This window comes from Camelus dromedarius, chromosome 4 (assembly GCF_036321535.1).
Source record: "Camelus dromedarius isolate mCamDro1 chromosome 4, mCamDro1.pat, whole genome shotgun sequence".
Classification (NCBI taxonomy): Eukaryota; Metazoa; Chordata; class Mammalia; order Artiodactyla; family Camelidae; genus Camelus; species Camelus dromedarius.
Window position 1 is genome coordinate 11,504,799 of NC_087439.1, and position 16,022 is coordinate 11,520,820.

The following is a 16,022-nucleotide window of genomic DNA, read 5'->3' on the forward strand; positions in this document are numbered from 1 at the left end:
AGTTTTATAGCTTTTCAAAAACATTATATTCTGTTTCTGTGTGAGGACCACATTGCTAAACTTTAAAAGCCATTTTTTGTCTTGCTTTTAAATGTTCTGAGCAACTAACTCTTCATTTGTGTGTTGTTCTCCAGTTCGTTAAGGGTGAAAAATGTTATCCACCTGGAGCATGTGAGTTTAACCCACTGATCAGTTTAGGTTTCCAGAAAAAAATTTATTCACCTGAAAATAAAATCTTTACTTTAGATGATCTCATTTTGAGCCTGTATTATAGGTATCATGTAAATAATGGATTGATCCATAAGTTCATTAGACCCAAGAGAGCTTAACATGTCAAAACAAAAATGCTCGGTCAATTCTTCCTTTACATCTGCTTATTCTAAACCTATTATTGCTGTACGGAAGAGCTGTACGATGTGTTAGTTTCTCAAAAAGGGTGCAGATAAATGTCAGCTGCAGTAAGTGAACGTTGTAATTACAGTTAGTGCGCATTGAGCGGAGTCTGTGTGGGCAAAGCGCTATGTAAAGTTCTGTATGTAAATAGCACATCGTGGATGAAACCTTGCATTGTGATTATTAAGAACAGGGTGCTTTTGCTCATTCTCCATTAGGAGGAGGATATTAGAATCACTTGCAAATGATGTAGGTCTACCTCTGGGGTTGTTTCCCTTCAAAAAAGGAAGCCCCAGGAGCTTTTATATAAAGGACAGATCTCAAAATGTCTTCTCTTTGAATATTGAATTTTTTGAAGCCCCCTTTTCAACATTTTACTGATTCAAAGTGTTTTTACTGATTCCAAGTATAGAGCCTCTTAGCCGTTCTTTTAAATGCTATTTACTTTCTTTCGTTTTTGTTTTTTTTTTTAATTCTTAGTAGTCAATTTTCAATGTTAGTTTCAGGTGTACAGCCAAGCAATTCAGTTATACATATACATACATACATATTTTTTTCAGATTCTTTTCCATTATAAATGGTATTTTCTTGTAAAAATTAACTGTACATTAACTCACTATTTGTCCAGGGTGCCTTTGTTTACACTCGCTCTCATTGATTCCCGGTTTTTTTTGGCTGTGTCTCACGCCCCACACCCAGACTCACTGTGATAAGAGTTTGTAATCTGATTTTCATCAAGATTAATCTTCATTTAATCTTGAAGCTGTTCAAGGACTGGAATGAGATTCTGAGACTATGGGTGATTTATTTTCTGCTTTCCACATTTCTGTATTTTCTGTAATAAGCATGGGTAATTTAGTATTGAGAAATTAGTAATTTCATATTCTTAAAACCAGCAAAAACTTTTTTTAATGAAATGTCACGCTAAGTTTTTTAATTTCATTCTTCTGTGATAAATTCTAATGATGAGATATGAGAGTTGTAAACTAGGAGACTGGTAGTAATCTTTGGCATCCTTCCTTATTATCCTATTTATTTGGCTAGAAGAGTTTTACTTGTCTGTTTTTAAAGGATATGTTAATTGAGCAATCAGTATTCATTACAAATAATCTTGTCTGTTTTCTTGTCAAGAGTCTGAAGGCCCTTTTGCTCTTTCTGTAAAAGCTAAGCAGACTGTATTAACTTCTGGTTTAATTTAAAAAACGAATGTGAAACTTGTTGGCGCAACACCTTAAAGAATTGCATGTTTAATAATTGGAAGGCTTTCCATCAGATTTGTCTCCAGTCTGAATTAATAATGTTGCTGACTTATTGTTTTAGAAGACAGAGTCCTTGACCTGCTAGGTTGAAAGAATTGTGACTGCTCTGAACCTTTGTGGGTCCTTTAGCTGTGCTACATCCCCTGTGAATAATTAGAGGTATTTGAAGGTATCACGGTGGAAGCCAATTTGTGTCTTTCACTTTGCATATTGTTGAAGCCTCATGAATTAATCATAAGCAGGCAAAAAATTAACTTCTTCAGACACATATTTTGATGGGTCATGAGGGAGAATGTAAAGTGATCTGTAAAATATTCTACTGATCCTCTAAGTATTAAATTATTATACCTACAGGCTAATTTCAGAGGAAAAAAAGAGAGTTTTTCTTCCTCCTTCAGTAACTGAATAGCAAACTGGAAAAAAAATAAAGGTTTATCATTTCTGGGACTGTTAAGAGGACTGTAATGAGCAATTTTACGATTTCCGGAAAACCAGACTCTTGTGTTAATTCTTGTTTTTAATTTTGGAGTTCTTCCTCTTTTTACTTTTAAATGGGTTGAATTCTAGACTCTTATAACTACAACTTGTACTTCTTGTTGATTTTTGTGAAATGTGAAACCAAATAAATAACTGATCTTTCTGCCGTTAGGCATCTAAAGCACTGAATCAAAGTCATATGGATTACCATACTTGTTTAAAATCTAGTTTTACATTAAAATTTCTTTTCCATTTTCTATATTTCTTTTTTTTTTTTCCCAGCCAGTGAAACTGAAATTGCATTCTTCTGTGAAGAAGACTATAAGAACTACAGAGCTAATCCCATCTCATCCTGGTGAAAACCTCACAGGGGCTTCCTTTTTGCATACTTGTATTAAGCTCTTTATTCCACTGGTGAGTTTTTGAAATTGACAAATAAACTTAAAAAAACAAAAACAAACTAATCCTAGGCTCTGCCACTTGAAGTAAAATCTGTGGTGTTTTCTCTCTTCTGCAGGTCTCATTTTTTCATTCTTGTTGTAAAAGAATATGTTTATGGGAAACACATTTGATTTTTTTTTTTGACTGAAAGAAATCGTTATTCAGAAATTAGCATGGAGTGTTGGTTCTTTAGTCAATTTGTTTTTCTGAAATTAGGGGTCATTTTGGTGACCTGAATGTTGTATTCTTTAAAGAGTATAAGACTAAGGTCATTCTTTTTATTTTGTTTTCTCCGTGGTTTCTAATTAGAGCCCGTGTTACTATCTTAGGCTAGCAGGGATTTTAAGAGTCTCTCGTGACCATGAATGTCATCTTGTCACTCACCATGATATACACCACCACACAGGAGATTGAACTGGGTGTATTTTAGGGAGGTTTTCTGATGTAAGAGGGTTACTTCTTTCTTTTCATATTTCAGCCTACACAAATAACATCGCCAAAATGTGTTTTTCTGAGCTATGTTTCCTGACTTCAGGAACAACCTAATAGAATCAAACTCATTTATTTGGAGAGAGAAGGTGGCAGGATGTTTGCACTTCTGGAAGAAAACTGTTCATTGAGAACAAGTCTAAGTAATGGACAATACATGCTTTCAAAATAATGTAATACTTTAATGGCTGACTGCCAGCACCTGAAGGGTAGTGGATTCAGGAGGGCCTCTCAGCCAGCATGCATCTAATGAGAACTCTGAGAGAGGTTAGTTGGCTCTAGAACTACTCCATGAACCTTTAAAATTGTAGGGCAAATTGGTTTCATTGTGGTAGAGACTAACTTAAGAAAGCCTATTCTTAAAAAAAAAATCAACCTTGAAAGTCTGGTTAACATAACCAGAAGATATGTTGCTTTGTTGAAAGATTGAATACAGCCTTGTTTACAATGACTTTTATTTATTTTATTCATTGTTTCTTTCCTTAAAGTGCTGAATGAACAGATAACGTAGGCTCCTCGGGAGTGCATAAAGAATAATAAGACAGAGTTTTTCCTTCAATGAGTGGGGAAAGATATAAAAGCAAGTAATTTTGATGTAATAGCAGTGCAAACTGCTATGGAAGCATTGACAACGGGGTAGTTAATTCTGTGTGGATTTGTTTTTATTTTAAAAGAAGTACCAGTTGAGCTTTGTTTTAAAATATTGAATAGGAATTTTTGCGTAGTAGGAATAAGGGAAAGGGATTTAGGAAGAAGGAACAGCATGTGTAAAGGCAAAGCACAGTGAAAGAGCTTAGGGTTTTCATAGAAAGCACATCTTTCAAGGTGCTGGAGTGTAAAGTACTTGGAGTAGAAGGTTGGTCGAGGTCAGCCTCTTAAATCATTGCCAAGGAGTTGGAACTTTATATAGTAGGTAGGTGGGAGCCAGTGGAAAGATCTAAACAGGTAACATTATTAGATTTCTATTTTAGAAAGTAAGCTTTGGCTTACAGTGTCCAGATGGCAGAAAGAATAGAGGACAGTTGTCATAGACCAGGTGAAGCCTAGAAGGGACGGGGGAGGACAGGAGACCTTGTTGAGATAGTGCTAACATTTGGTCAGGCATTCAGTGGCAGGCATTGTGTTAGGTACTTTACATGTGTTATCTCATTTAATTTTTATCACAACTCTTTAGTCTTGATAGTGTCATATTTATTTATAGATGAGGAAATGGGGGCCCAGAGAGATAAAGTAACTTAGCCAAGGCAATGCAGTAATGTGCATTGGGATTGGAACCAGGTCTGTTTAAATTCCTGACCTTGCCCATTCCATCCTGTGGCCTCCCCAGGAGAGATATGAGGTAGAACGACTGGTAGAACCTTTGGGACTTGGGGAGTGGCTGGTGTGGAAAGTAGAGGAGGAGGAGAGATGGACACTTCAGTGGTTCTTGCTGGAGTGAGTGACTGCATTGATGACAGCATCAACCCCAGTAGAGAATTTAGTAAATACAGTATCAGGTTAAGAAAAAGCATATTCCATTTGAGTATTTTGCAAACATTCAATTTATGCATGGTTTTCTTATTTAAGAAAAATTAAGCATACCTTTACCTGTATGTTTTCTGTTTAACAAATAATGCCAAAATATGTACATAGGCATAATGCTTTGTTTTGGTGTGTATTTATTTTCCTTATTAGAAAGTTACATATAGGACTATTTCACTCAAACACAGATGTAAAAAAATAAAAAAAATAAAATATATTATGACTAAAAAGAGCTTTTACAAGGAGTGAAGAAAGATTGGTTCAAAACATAGAAAACTTACCAGTGTACATAATTCACAAAGTATGTAAAGAAGAAAGAAATTATACTATCTGAATAGATGCCAGAAAAGCATTTGATGATGTGCAATCCCTTGCATGAATAAAAACTAAGAATAGAACAGAATGCCCTTAATCTGATGAAGGTTAACCACAGAAAACCTACTAATGGAGAAGTGCTTAAGCAAACCTACGAGATGAAAAGGACAAGGAGGACCACTATTATATTCAGAATTGTCCTGCCAGTCTTATTGTAGCCAATGCAATAAGAAAAGAAAAGTAATGAGAACCACAGACATTGGAAAGGAGGAGACAAAACATTCATTTGCGGACAGTATGACTGTAAGAGAATCAACTGACAAGTTAGGAGTCCTAATAAGAGACTTCAACAGTGCTTGATAATAAACTTGAAATGTGCACAAAAGCTATAAAAATGTTACTAGAGGATATAAAAGACCTAAATAAAGAGAGAGATACTACATGTTCATAGAAGGAAGCTTTGGTGTGGTAAAGGTATAGAGCTATACCTAATCTGTAATTTAGTGCAACCTCAGTCCAAATCCCAAAGAACTTATATTGGAATTTGGCAATCTGATTTTAAGATTCATTTGGAAAAGTAAATGTGTAAGAATAACCAAGATCAATTTGGAGAAACAAAAAGAAAGCGGGATTGCCTACCAGATGTCAAAATATATTTTAAACCTGTAGTAATTAAAACAGCTAGGTTGTGATACAGAAATAGGCCAACAAAATCAGTGGAGTAGATTAGAGTAGAAACTGACTGATGTATATGGAAACGTAGAATATAATAAAGGTAGTGTTTGTAATCAGTGGGGAAAAGAAGGATATTTAGCACCTGGCTAGGCATTAAAAATATAATTAAGAACACTACTTCCTACCATTCACTAAAATTTCAGTTGGAGTAAATAAGCATGCAAAACAAGATGATAAACTTATTAGAAAAAAAGGATTGTTCTTATGACCTTGGAGTAGAGATGGCCTTCTTAAAACACAACATACAGATAGCATAATTTGCTGAATTTGATGTATGTATATAAAAAACTAAATTCCCCCCCCCAGAAAAAATTATAAGCAGAGGTTGAAAGACAAGTGAAGACTGGGAAAAATTACTTACACTTAGAAAGTAGACAGAGGATTAGTTTCCAAAATATGTAAAGAACTCTTATTATAAGTCAATAAGAAAAGGATGAACCTGAAACAGAAAAATGGGCATATATTGTAAAAAACAAATTTGTAAAAAAACAAAAACAAAAACAAAACAAAACATATACGGCTTAGAAAAATGTGAAAAAGATGCACATCCTGTTATTCAAGGTAATTAAAATAGCAGTATCATTTTCATTCATCAAGTTGGCAAAAAGAAAACGGTTTGGTAACAAGTATTGGCAGTGATGTGTGCCCGCACTGCCGATGGGAGTATAAATTCATGTACAGTCAAACTCAGCAAGCAGTTTGGTGTGGTATGTATTAAAATAGCAAATGTATGTTTTCTATTGGCCCAGCAGCTCCAATTCCTAAAATTTGTCCCAAAGAAATCCTCTCAGGCCTACAGAAGGAGGCATTTATAAGGGAATTCATTGCAGTCTCATTTATAGTAAAAGAAAAAAAAATGCTGTGAACAACCTAAGTGCTGTCAGTAGGAAAGTAGCTAAATAATGTTTGGTTTATCTATATTCTGGGTTACTACTTAATCTAAAACAATGAGAGACATTCATGTGTCTGATATGGGACAGTCTGAATCATCTTGATGGATGAAATTGCAGAGGGACTCAAACTGATGTCATTTGTTTAAGAAGCACAAAATGATTATATATGTATATAATGTGTATATCTATGTAGGTATATGAATACACACATTGTGTACACATACATACATATACACAAAAGAACACACACCGAATTGATAACATCAGTTACCTCTGGGGAGGGGACTAGAACTGGGAGGCAAAGGTGGTGAATGGCTGTATCTGTAATGTTGACTTTACAAGGAGAATGTATTTGTCTTAATTAGTAAAACCTGATGCATGTGTAGAACTTGAAAGAAGCAGGAAAAAAAAAAACCATGAGGTAATTGCCATTAACATTTTGGCATATTCCATCTGGGTTATTTTTCCCATGTATTTTTTTTAATGTTTCTCATCTTTTTGGTGTGTTTTAAGTTAGATGAGTAGTATCTGCTCATTAAAGACAACCAACTCTAAGGTTAAAAAGTAAAATTCCCCTTCAGCAGTCACCTCTTTGCATGGCTTGGTTTATGCTTTAAGAGTTTTTTTTCCTGTACATATAATTTAAATGTGCATTTTATTTTATTTTTAAGCAACTTTATTGTGGTGTAATTTCTGTACAGCAAACTACACATATTTCAGGTGTACAATTTGATGAATTTTCAAAGTTGTATATATACCTATGGAACCACTACCACAGTCAAGATAGCTAACATTTTCATCACTCCCCAAAAGGTGCAGATTTTGAACTCCCAGTTTATCCCTTCCAACCCTCTTCCCCCCTGGTAACCATAAGTTTGTTCTCTATGTAAGTCTGTTTCTGTTTTGTAAATAAGTTCATTTGTGTCTTTTTTTTTTTTTTAAGATTTCACATATGAGCGATATCATACAGTATTTTTCTTTCTCTTTCTGGCTTACTTCACTTAGAATGACAATCTCTAGGTCCATCCATGTTGCTGCAAATGGCATTTTATTCTTTTTATGGCTGAGTAGTATTCCATTGTATAAATATACCACAGCTTCTTTATCCAGTCATCTGTCCATGGACATTTAGGTTGTTTCTGTGTCTTGTCTATTGTAAATAGTGCTGCTATGAACATTGGGATGCAGGTGTCTTTACTTTGCCCAGGAGTGGGATTGCTGGATCATATGGTAAGTTTATTTTTAGTTTTTTAAGGAACCTCCATACTGTCCTTCATAGTGGCTGCACCAATTTGCATTCCCACCAACAGTGTGGGAGGGTTCTTTTTTCTCCACAGCCTCTCCAGCATTTATCATTTGTGGACTTTTTAATGATGGCCATTTTGACTGGTGTGAGGTGATACCTCACTCTAGTTTTGATTTGCATTTCTCTAATAGTAAGTGATATTGAATATCTTTTCATATGCCTGTTGGCCATCTGGATGTCTTCTTTGGAGAAATGTCTATTTAGATCTTCTGCCCATTTTTTGATTGGGTTGCTTGCTTGTTTGTTTGTTTGATACTAAGCTGTGTGAGTTGTTTATATATTTGAGAAATTAGTCCTTTGTCCATTAATCATTTGCAAATATTTTCTCCCATTCTGTAGGTTGTCTTTTTGTTTTGTTGATAGTATTCTTAGCTGTGCAGAAAACTTTTAAGTTTAATTAGGTCCCATTTGCTTATTTTTGGTTTTATTTCCATTGTTTTAGATGCTGGTTCAGAAAAATATTGCTGTGATTTATGTCTAGGAGTGTTCTGCCTATGTTTTCCTGTAGGAGTTTTACAGTATCAGGTCTTACATTTAGGTCTTTAATCCATTTTGACTTACTTTTGTATATGGTGTTAAAGAACGTTCTAATTTCATTCTTTTACAGGTAGCTGTCCAGTTTTCCCAGGACCACATATTGAAGAGACTCTTTTCTCCATTGTATATTCTTGCCTCCTTGGTCATAAATTAATTCACCATAAATGTGTGGGTTTATTTCTGGGCTTTCTATCCTGTCCCATTGAGCTATGTGTCTGTTTTTGTGCCAGTACCATACTGTTTTGCATACTGTAGCTTTATAGTATAGTCTGAAGTCAGGGGACATGATTCTCCCAGTTTTGTTCTCATTTTTTAAGACTGTTTTGGCTATTTGGGGTCTTTTGTTTTTCCATACAAATTTTAACATTTTTTTTTCTCTGTAAAAAATGTCATTGGTAATTTGATAGGGATTGCACTGAATCTGTATATTGCCTTGGGTAGTATGGCCATTTTAACAGTATTGATTCTTCCAATCCGAGAACACAGTATACCTTTCCATCTGTTTATGTCATCTTCAGTTTCTTTCATCAGTGTCTGATAGTTTTGGGAGTACAGGTCCTTTGCTTCCTTGGGTAGCTTTATTCCTAGGTATTTTATTCTTTTTGATGTGATGGTAATAAATGTGCATTTTAAAGCATTATCATTTGATGTATGTATTTAATTTTTTTAAACTCCTTTTTTATTTATTAAACATATTTTTATTTATTTAAAAGTTTTTAGTGGGGGGAGGTAATTACATTTTGTTTGTTTGTTTATTTTAATGGAGGTACTGGGGATTGAACCCAGGACCTCATGCATGCTAAGTGCATGCTCTACCCCTGAGCTGTACCCTCTCCCCTCATTTGATATATTTTAAAACGTCATTCTCTTAAATATGGTGGAGAAGTCTCATTTTCTTTTTGAATCATCGTTGTGTGCCAGACACTGCATGTGTTTTCTATATGAAGTCCTCGAGTTGGAGAGTGCTACAGGTAGCCCCGACTGTGAAACGGAGAAGATGGTGCCCACGTCACAGAGTCTTGGGGATCACGTGAGAAACAGGGGACTAAGCAGGCAGGGCCTGGTGTGAGGTGAGTGCTCATCCAGTGTCTAATGATACTCATTGTGAGCAGCGCAGTAGCATCAACTTCATCTTGGAGCCAAACACCCTGACCCTCTCTGCTATTAAGCCACTTGTCCAAGGCCTAAAATCTGGTAAGTCAAAGAGCAGGTTTCCTCTGGCTTCACATACCTCTTTCTGCTACTCTTTGAAAACAAGAGGCGTCTGGCCTTTGGAGAAACATGGTATGAAAGTTGTCAACTACCAGCTGAGGGACAGTGTCCCATTTTTGTTGATTGGCACCCCTTCTCCATGCATTTTGATCTCCACCAGCACGATGGTGGGTCTTGGGCCTCTTTGGGCCTGAGAAGTCCCCATCTCTCACGTTGAAGAGCTAAAAGCTCATTGCTACTACCAACCTCTAACTCCATACTTCCAGCGTTTATGGGAGTTGGGGGAGGAGAGCATGGCTTTTGTCACTTTTTTTCTATCAAAGGAGATACATGTATTCAAAGAATCAGACCTGAGACCAGTTCCCCCACACCCAAATGTGCATTTTGGGTTATAGCACTAACACTGACTTTTTTTTTTTTAATAGGATCTTTTTTTTTTTTTTTTTTTTTTTTACAAGGGGGAGATAACTAGGTTTATTTATTTATTTAGATTTTCAATGGAGGTACTGGGGATTGAACCCAGGACCTTGCGCATGCTAAGCGTGCGCTGTACCACTTGAGCTACACCCTCGCCCCAACACTGACTTTGGATAATGGCCTTTGGTGACTCATTTTTTGATCGTTAGGGAGAGGCTCATATAACGTGTAATGATTTAAAAGAAACATACAGGATGTGTGTCATAGTGCTCTACAATGTGGGTTTTTTGAGAGCAGTGACCCTACTCTATTCTGTGCTTCTGGTTCTTCCCATGAGTCTTCAGTAAATAATGTCATTCACAGGCAGCAAGATTTAAGATGGATAAAATCCATTTCAGGTCCCAGATGATGTCCTGTGACTCCTGAAATAAGTGAAGGCAAATCATTTGGGGCATGCAGACCATTTGGGGAATGCTGCCTTGATTTTTAAGCTTTTCGTTTTAGCCTCATTCCTCTTAAGTCCAATCCACAGGAAAAAAGCCACCACCAATATAATGATATTCTCGTGGGTCATCAGTCAGCAGAGTACTCTGAAGGCTCTGCTCCTTGAACAAGGCTAAGGCAAGTGGTAAGGATGAGATCATGCAGGTTTTTTCCCCCCATTCTCACTTGGTGGGAAGTGAGAGCCAGAAAGATGGAGAGCTGTCATCTTCAATCCTCTCATTGTTAAATCCTGTTGAGTGAAAAGCAGAAATCTCATTTAATTTCCTGATCATTGCCCCTCCCTCCTTCCTATAACCCTAGCCTTGGGCCTGTGCCATCAGACTGCTAATCGCCTGCCTCCCACCCCCCTGTTGCAGCTGCAGGATCCAGTGCCAGTCCCCCCTGTTCCTTGCAAACTCAGCTCCTGGCTCCTGCCAATAATTCTCCTGTTGTAATATTGTAGAGATCAGCCTTCCAGTACCACGGGGCCCTCAGGTCACTGGCCAGCTCAACTGCAATGTACTTACCTACTGTCTTGGCCACCTACTCCTGCAGTAACGTTGGCCAGTCATCAGTCACCATACCCGTCCACAACTTCATCTCAGTATTCCGCCCATTCTCAAACCACTGCCTCCTGTCTTTCCGATTCCCTGTAGTGCCCCCCTCCTAAGGTTCTTCAACCCTGGCAGACCTACAGCTCACTGACCTAACCATCTTTTCACCATCCCTCCCCGTCACCTAGTTGAGATTCTCTGGTCTTCCATCATCATTCCTTTGTTCAGACTCTCACTTCCCTTACCGCCCCCATGTCCCTGGGTTTAATTTCACTCTCCACCTCCACAGCTGCCCTGGGATAGCGGCACATGACCGGATAAAAACACATTGACTGACAAAGCTTTAGTTCCTGACCGCTAAGCTCAGATCCGTCCCTAACACTGCCCTGCAGATCTTGCACTTCCCTGGTTCCATTGCTCCCCTCTGCCCTCAGTTCTAACACCTCCTCTTTTTCTAACTCTGAGCTGCTCTCCTTGCTTCCTATTTCACTGAGAAAATAGAAGCCATTAGAAGATAGCTTCTGTTCCACCACCGTGTCCCCCTCCCTGTGACGGTGGTGAACTCGCAGTGCCCCTTCCTAAGTCTGTGCTCTACTTGTGTATCCATTCCTGTCTCTTGAGTATTTCAAGCACCAGCACAGCACTTGCCCCCCACCCCATCTCTGTCTCCTGCATCTTCACATCTCTCCTCTCTACCAGATCACTCCCACCAGCGTATAAATGTGCTGCAACATCTCCCATCTTCACCCTCCCACAATACTTGTCCTGTTTTCCCTTCACAGCCAAGTTCTTTAACGGTTATCCACACCCTCTTTTTTCCCCTTTCTCTCTTCTCATTTTTCCCTGAACCCTCTCCAGTTGGGTTTCCATCTGCATCAATCTATAGAAATGGGTTGGGTCAAGATCACCAATGATTTCCCTGTTGCCAAAGAAATAAGATTCTCTGTCTTCAAATTACTTAACCCATCAAAAGCATCTGACACTGAGATTCAGGGGACACCCTCCTTCTTGCAAACACTTTCTTCATTTGGCTTCCTTGTGCTCTCCTGGCCACTCATCCTGATTTCCTTTGCTTATTCTTCTTTATCTCCTTAGCCCTTCTACTCCCGCAATGACCTCACGCATCTCACGACTAAAGATGTCAGCTAGATGCTGTGGACTCGTGATTTTATACCACAGCCCAGTTCTCTCTGATGAATGAATCCCATGTGTGTACACCTAACTGGCTACTGTCCATTTCCATCTCCTTTGAGGTGGTTAATAGGTGTCAACTAACAGATATCTTGGACTTTAACATGTCAGAAACCGAGCTTCGGAGCTTTCTCTCCAAACTTGGTCCTTCCTCGGTCTTCCTCAACAAAAGAAAGAACTTCAGTTGTCCAGAGCATTCAGGCCACAAACTTTGGAGTCACATCTTTTTCCTCTTATACCCCACATCAAGTCCATCAGCCAGTCCTGTTTGCTCCACCTTCAAGATACATCCAGCATCCAGGATTTCACATCCTGCCCTGGTCCAAGGCACCAGCATCCCTCGTCTGGGTTATTGCAGTAGCCTTCGCACTAGGCTCCCCGATCCCACTGCTACCCCACTACCATTCTCCACCCAACAGTCACAGGATTCTTCCAGAACGTAAGTCAGGATCCCATCATGCTTCAGCTCAGAGGAAAAGCCAGTTTCCTGCTGAGGACTCCAAGGCCCTGTGATTAGCCCCTGCCACCTCTGTGGCTTCATCCAGCATCTCCCTTCACTCTGCAGTAGCTGACTTAGCCTTGGCACTCTTCTTGGTGCGTGCCAGACATACCCACACCTCAGGGCCTTTGCACTTGCTCTCCCTGCTGCTTGCAATGCCTTTTCTCCCTGTTCTTTTTGTGGACTGTCCCCTGATTTCTGCCAGGAGTCTGCTCGAATGCCAAATGAAAGACTTCCCTGCTCGCCCCGTCTAACTAAAATAGCAAATACCAAACTACAAATTCTTGAGGCACATCTCATAGCAAAGGAGACCCAAAGTAGACTGGATACATTCTAGGAACTTCTTTACTTGGAAGAACAGTCATCCAGATTTGTATACTCATGTAGACTGGCCTCTGGAGTAATTGGTCAACAGTCCATAAGGCATATGTGTTTCAATTAGAATTGAGGAAGTGAGATTAAAAATCTTGTTAACAAGTGTTTATTGGGCTGAACCTGATTGCGGCCAGAGCTGCCTATCCGTGCAGCTGACAGCTCTGTACGGTTCCTGTGTGTGCCTGGAGGCGATCCTGTGCCTAGTGTAGAGGCTTTTTTACAAGCTGGAAAAAAACCGGCAGTGGCAGTTATTCAGTCGGCAACATAAGTGTCCTAGATTGTCATCTGTTTCTGTTTGAACTGTCCCTGGAAAGCTGAATAGAAAACTGAACAGTAGATTCTACAACTGTACAAATTACAGCAGGATTTTTTTTTCCCCACTTGCCTTAAAGCAAAGTTGCCTGTTTTAAAAGTGACCTAGAAGTGAACTTGTGGTGACATTTAAAATTATACAAATTGAAAAAGGCAAATGGTGCACTTTTGCATGTACTAGAATTATTTATCTTTCAGTGTTTGCTTTAGGCAAGCGTGAGGAGGAAGAAAGAGTGGTGGCTTTGAAGTCAGACAGCCCTGGGTTGGAAGGACACACACACTGGCACCTGCCTGGAGGTGTGACCTTGAATAAGCCTCTGGGCCTCTCCCATCTCAGTCTTTTGCCCTGTTAAATGAGGATAATAACACTGACCGCCCAGGACTGCTCTGAGCTTCAGTAAGATGGCTTAGCTCGTGCCTGGCACACACATACTCTATTCTGGGGGGAACTATTATATTACTTTTTTTTACAAAGAAGACCATTCCTCAATTTAGACAGAGAACGAGGTTATCCTGCATCAAACATTGGACAATAGAGCCAGGCCTTTCCAGGCCTTTCCAAGCCAGGTGTTTCCTTCAGAGTGCCAACTCTCTCTCCACCTGCTGACTCCTACAACACAGTCCAACACTGTTCTTGGGACCCGGGGAAGAATTCATTTTTCTTTTTCCAAAACTCCCTCCCATCCCATTCCCTTTCCTGAGGAGATTTGCCCTTGGATGCTACTCACCCTTAGCACGTTACCTTTCAAATGTTTCTGGTCCATGTCTCCTTTCTTCTGGTTGGAATTGTTCCCAATTAGGACTGAGTTAATTAGCCATAGCAGAAGAATTTAAATTCCCTTTTTGAAAGAATAAGGCCATCCCCTTCTCTCCTCTCTGGGCATAACTTGCTTAAAATGGGGATGGGGGTGTAAAATGAATGGATTCCACAGAGGTGGATACAAAGTTTGTTCAAACAAATGCCATCTTTGGGAAGAACAATCTTGCCAAGGCAGGTTTTGCCATTCGAATTTTCTAGCTACCTCGCCCAGGCTTCTTTGTCGATGCTGATTAATGCCTGCCATTAATCTGAAGATCTTATAGAGCACCTCTTCCTCCAATATAACACCTTTCCTGCTGTTTTAGCCAATCCATTACACGGAGCAGAAGTCCCGGCGGCAGGTCAGGTGGAGGCAAGTCTCCTTTGGACCCAGCTCCGTCTGTCTGCTGTCTGCCACCAGGTGTCAGCAGAGGCTGCTGGGCCTCAGAGCTGCCAGAGGGGAGAGGGCTGGGCCCTTCATCAGTGACTGTGATCCGTGGGGAGGTCTGTCCACTTGTCTGGTCGACCTCACAAGTCCTTCGGCTGAATGTCAAAGCCTTCAGCCAGTAAACAGGATGGGACGTTGTCCTTGTGTGCAGCGTGATTGTGTGGTTTCTACTGCATAACATTTTGATTTCTTTCAAAACTCGGTGCCTAATTATGTCAAAGCCAGTACCTACCATTCATCAGTTATACCTCTGTAATCTTCCTTATTTCTACAACGAGTATCAATCATGTGTTCACGTTTTGGAAAATATTCCTGCTTATTTGTTGAAGCTTATTTTTTTTAAGCTAAAGATTGAAAGGTGACAAGCACGTTTGAATAGATCCTTTGTTAAAAGCTTCCAAGTGTACTGCATTCTATGCAGCTTCATCTATTTGTCTGAGGTGAGATACTTAAACCAATTCCTCCCCAGACCAGCGGTATTAGAGAATATGTTCTGCCTGGTGGAAGGCCTTGGAAATTCTTTTTGTGAATCTTAAAGCAGTGCCCACAGCTCTGAGAGCAGAGAGTGACTCCCACCTCAAGGGCACAGGAATTACTTTGCACGAGGTGGCGTCTCTCTTCCCTTCTGAAGGCTGAGTGTTCTTACACGTGATTAGGGAAGGCCATTAACTGAATAGCTTGCAAAAATCGCTGTATTTGTTTCTGAATTACTTTAAAAAATTTAGAACTATCACTTTAAGTTAGTGAACAGAATTAGAAACCAATCTGCCTTGGCGCAGAATTGCCTCTGTGGATTCTCTACACGGTTAAGCTCCGGTCTGGCCATTAGAAGAAAACTTCGGGCAGAAGGCTGAGTTGGTGCCAGGAGCTGGGCTTGAGGATAGGTCTGAGGTAGCAGGGTCTCTTTATAGCTTTGGGGACTTCTTGGATGTCTAATTTCAGTCCCCAGTGCTGTCAGTGCCACTCAGCTCTTTAATGCATGTACCACAGCTGGTAGATGCTTCTGATACAGGAAAAATGTGGGGCGAGAGGACGGCTGTGTCCCAGGTCTCTCAGTTGAGTCCCCGGGATGTGCCCCACCAAGTGTGGGTCCTTGGCTTCACGGAGGAAAGAATTCAACAGCTAACCACAGTTGAGTAAAAGTAGATTTATTCAGAGAGATACATACTCCATAGACACAGTACAGGCTGTTTCAAAAGGCAAGAGAAAGGCCATGAGGTGTGGGAGCTGGGTGCTCAGTTTAAAGTAAAAGGAGATACACGCTCCGCAGACAGAGTGTGGGCCGTCTCACTCAGAAGGGAGAGCGGCCATGAGGCGCGGTCTTACTAGTTTTTATGGGCTCAGTTACTTCATAAGCTAACAAGTG

At 39.7% G+C, this 16,022-nt stretch overlaps 1 protein-coding gene across 7 annotated transcripts in view; it reads left to right on the forward strand.

Moving 5' to 3' along the window:
* The window catches only part of C4H2orf76 (chromosome 4 C2orf76 homolog), a 70,743-nt gene extending 61,737 nt beyond the window's left edge, over window positions 1–9,006 (forward strand). For 5 of the 7 annotated variants that reach the window (XM_064484687.1, XM_064484692.1, XM_064484691.1 and 2 more), the window contains 3 exons: window positions 2,412–2,543; window positions 7,687–7,753; window positions 8,437–9,006. In XM_064484687.1, coding sequence (XP_064340757.1) covers window positions 2,412–2,488 — 77 coding nt within the window. In that variant the 3' untranslated portion in view covers window positions 2,489–2,543; window positions 7,687–7,753; window positions 8,437–9,006. Of the gene's footprint in view, window positions 1–2,411; window positions 2,594–7,686; window positions 7,754–8,436 lie in introns of those variants that run through there. The other 2 variants (XM_064484690.1, XM_010979246.3) reach the window with 2 other exon arrangements.
* The last annotated feature ends 7,016 nt before the right edge of the window (window positions 9,007–16,022 follow it).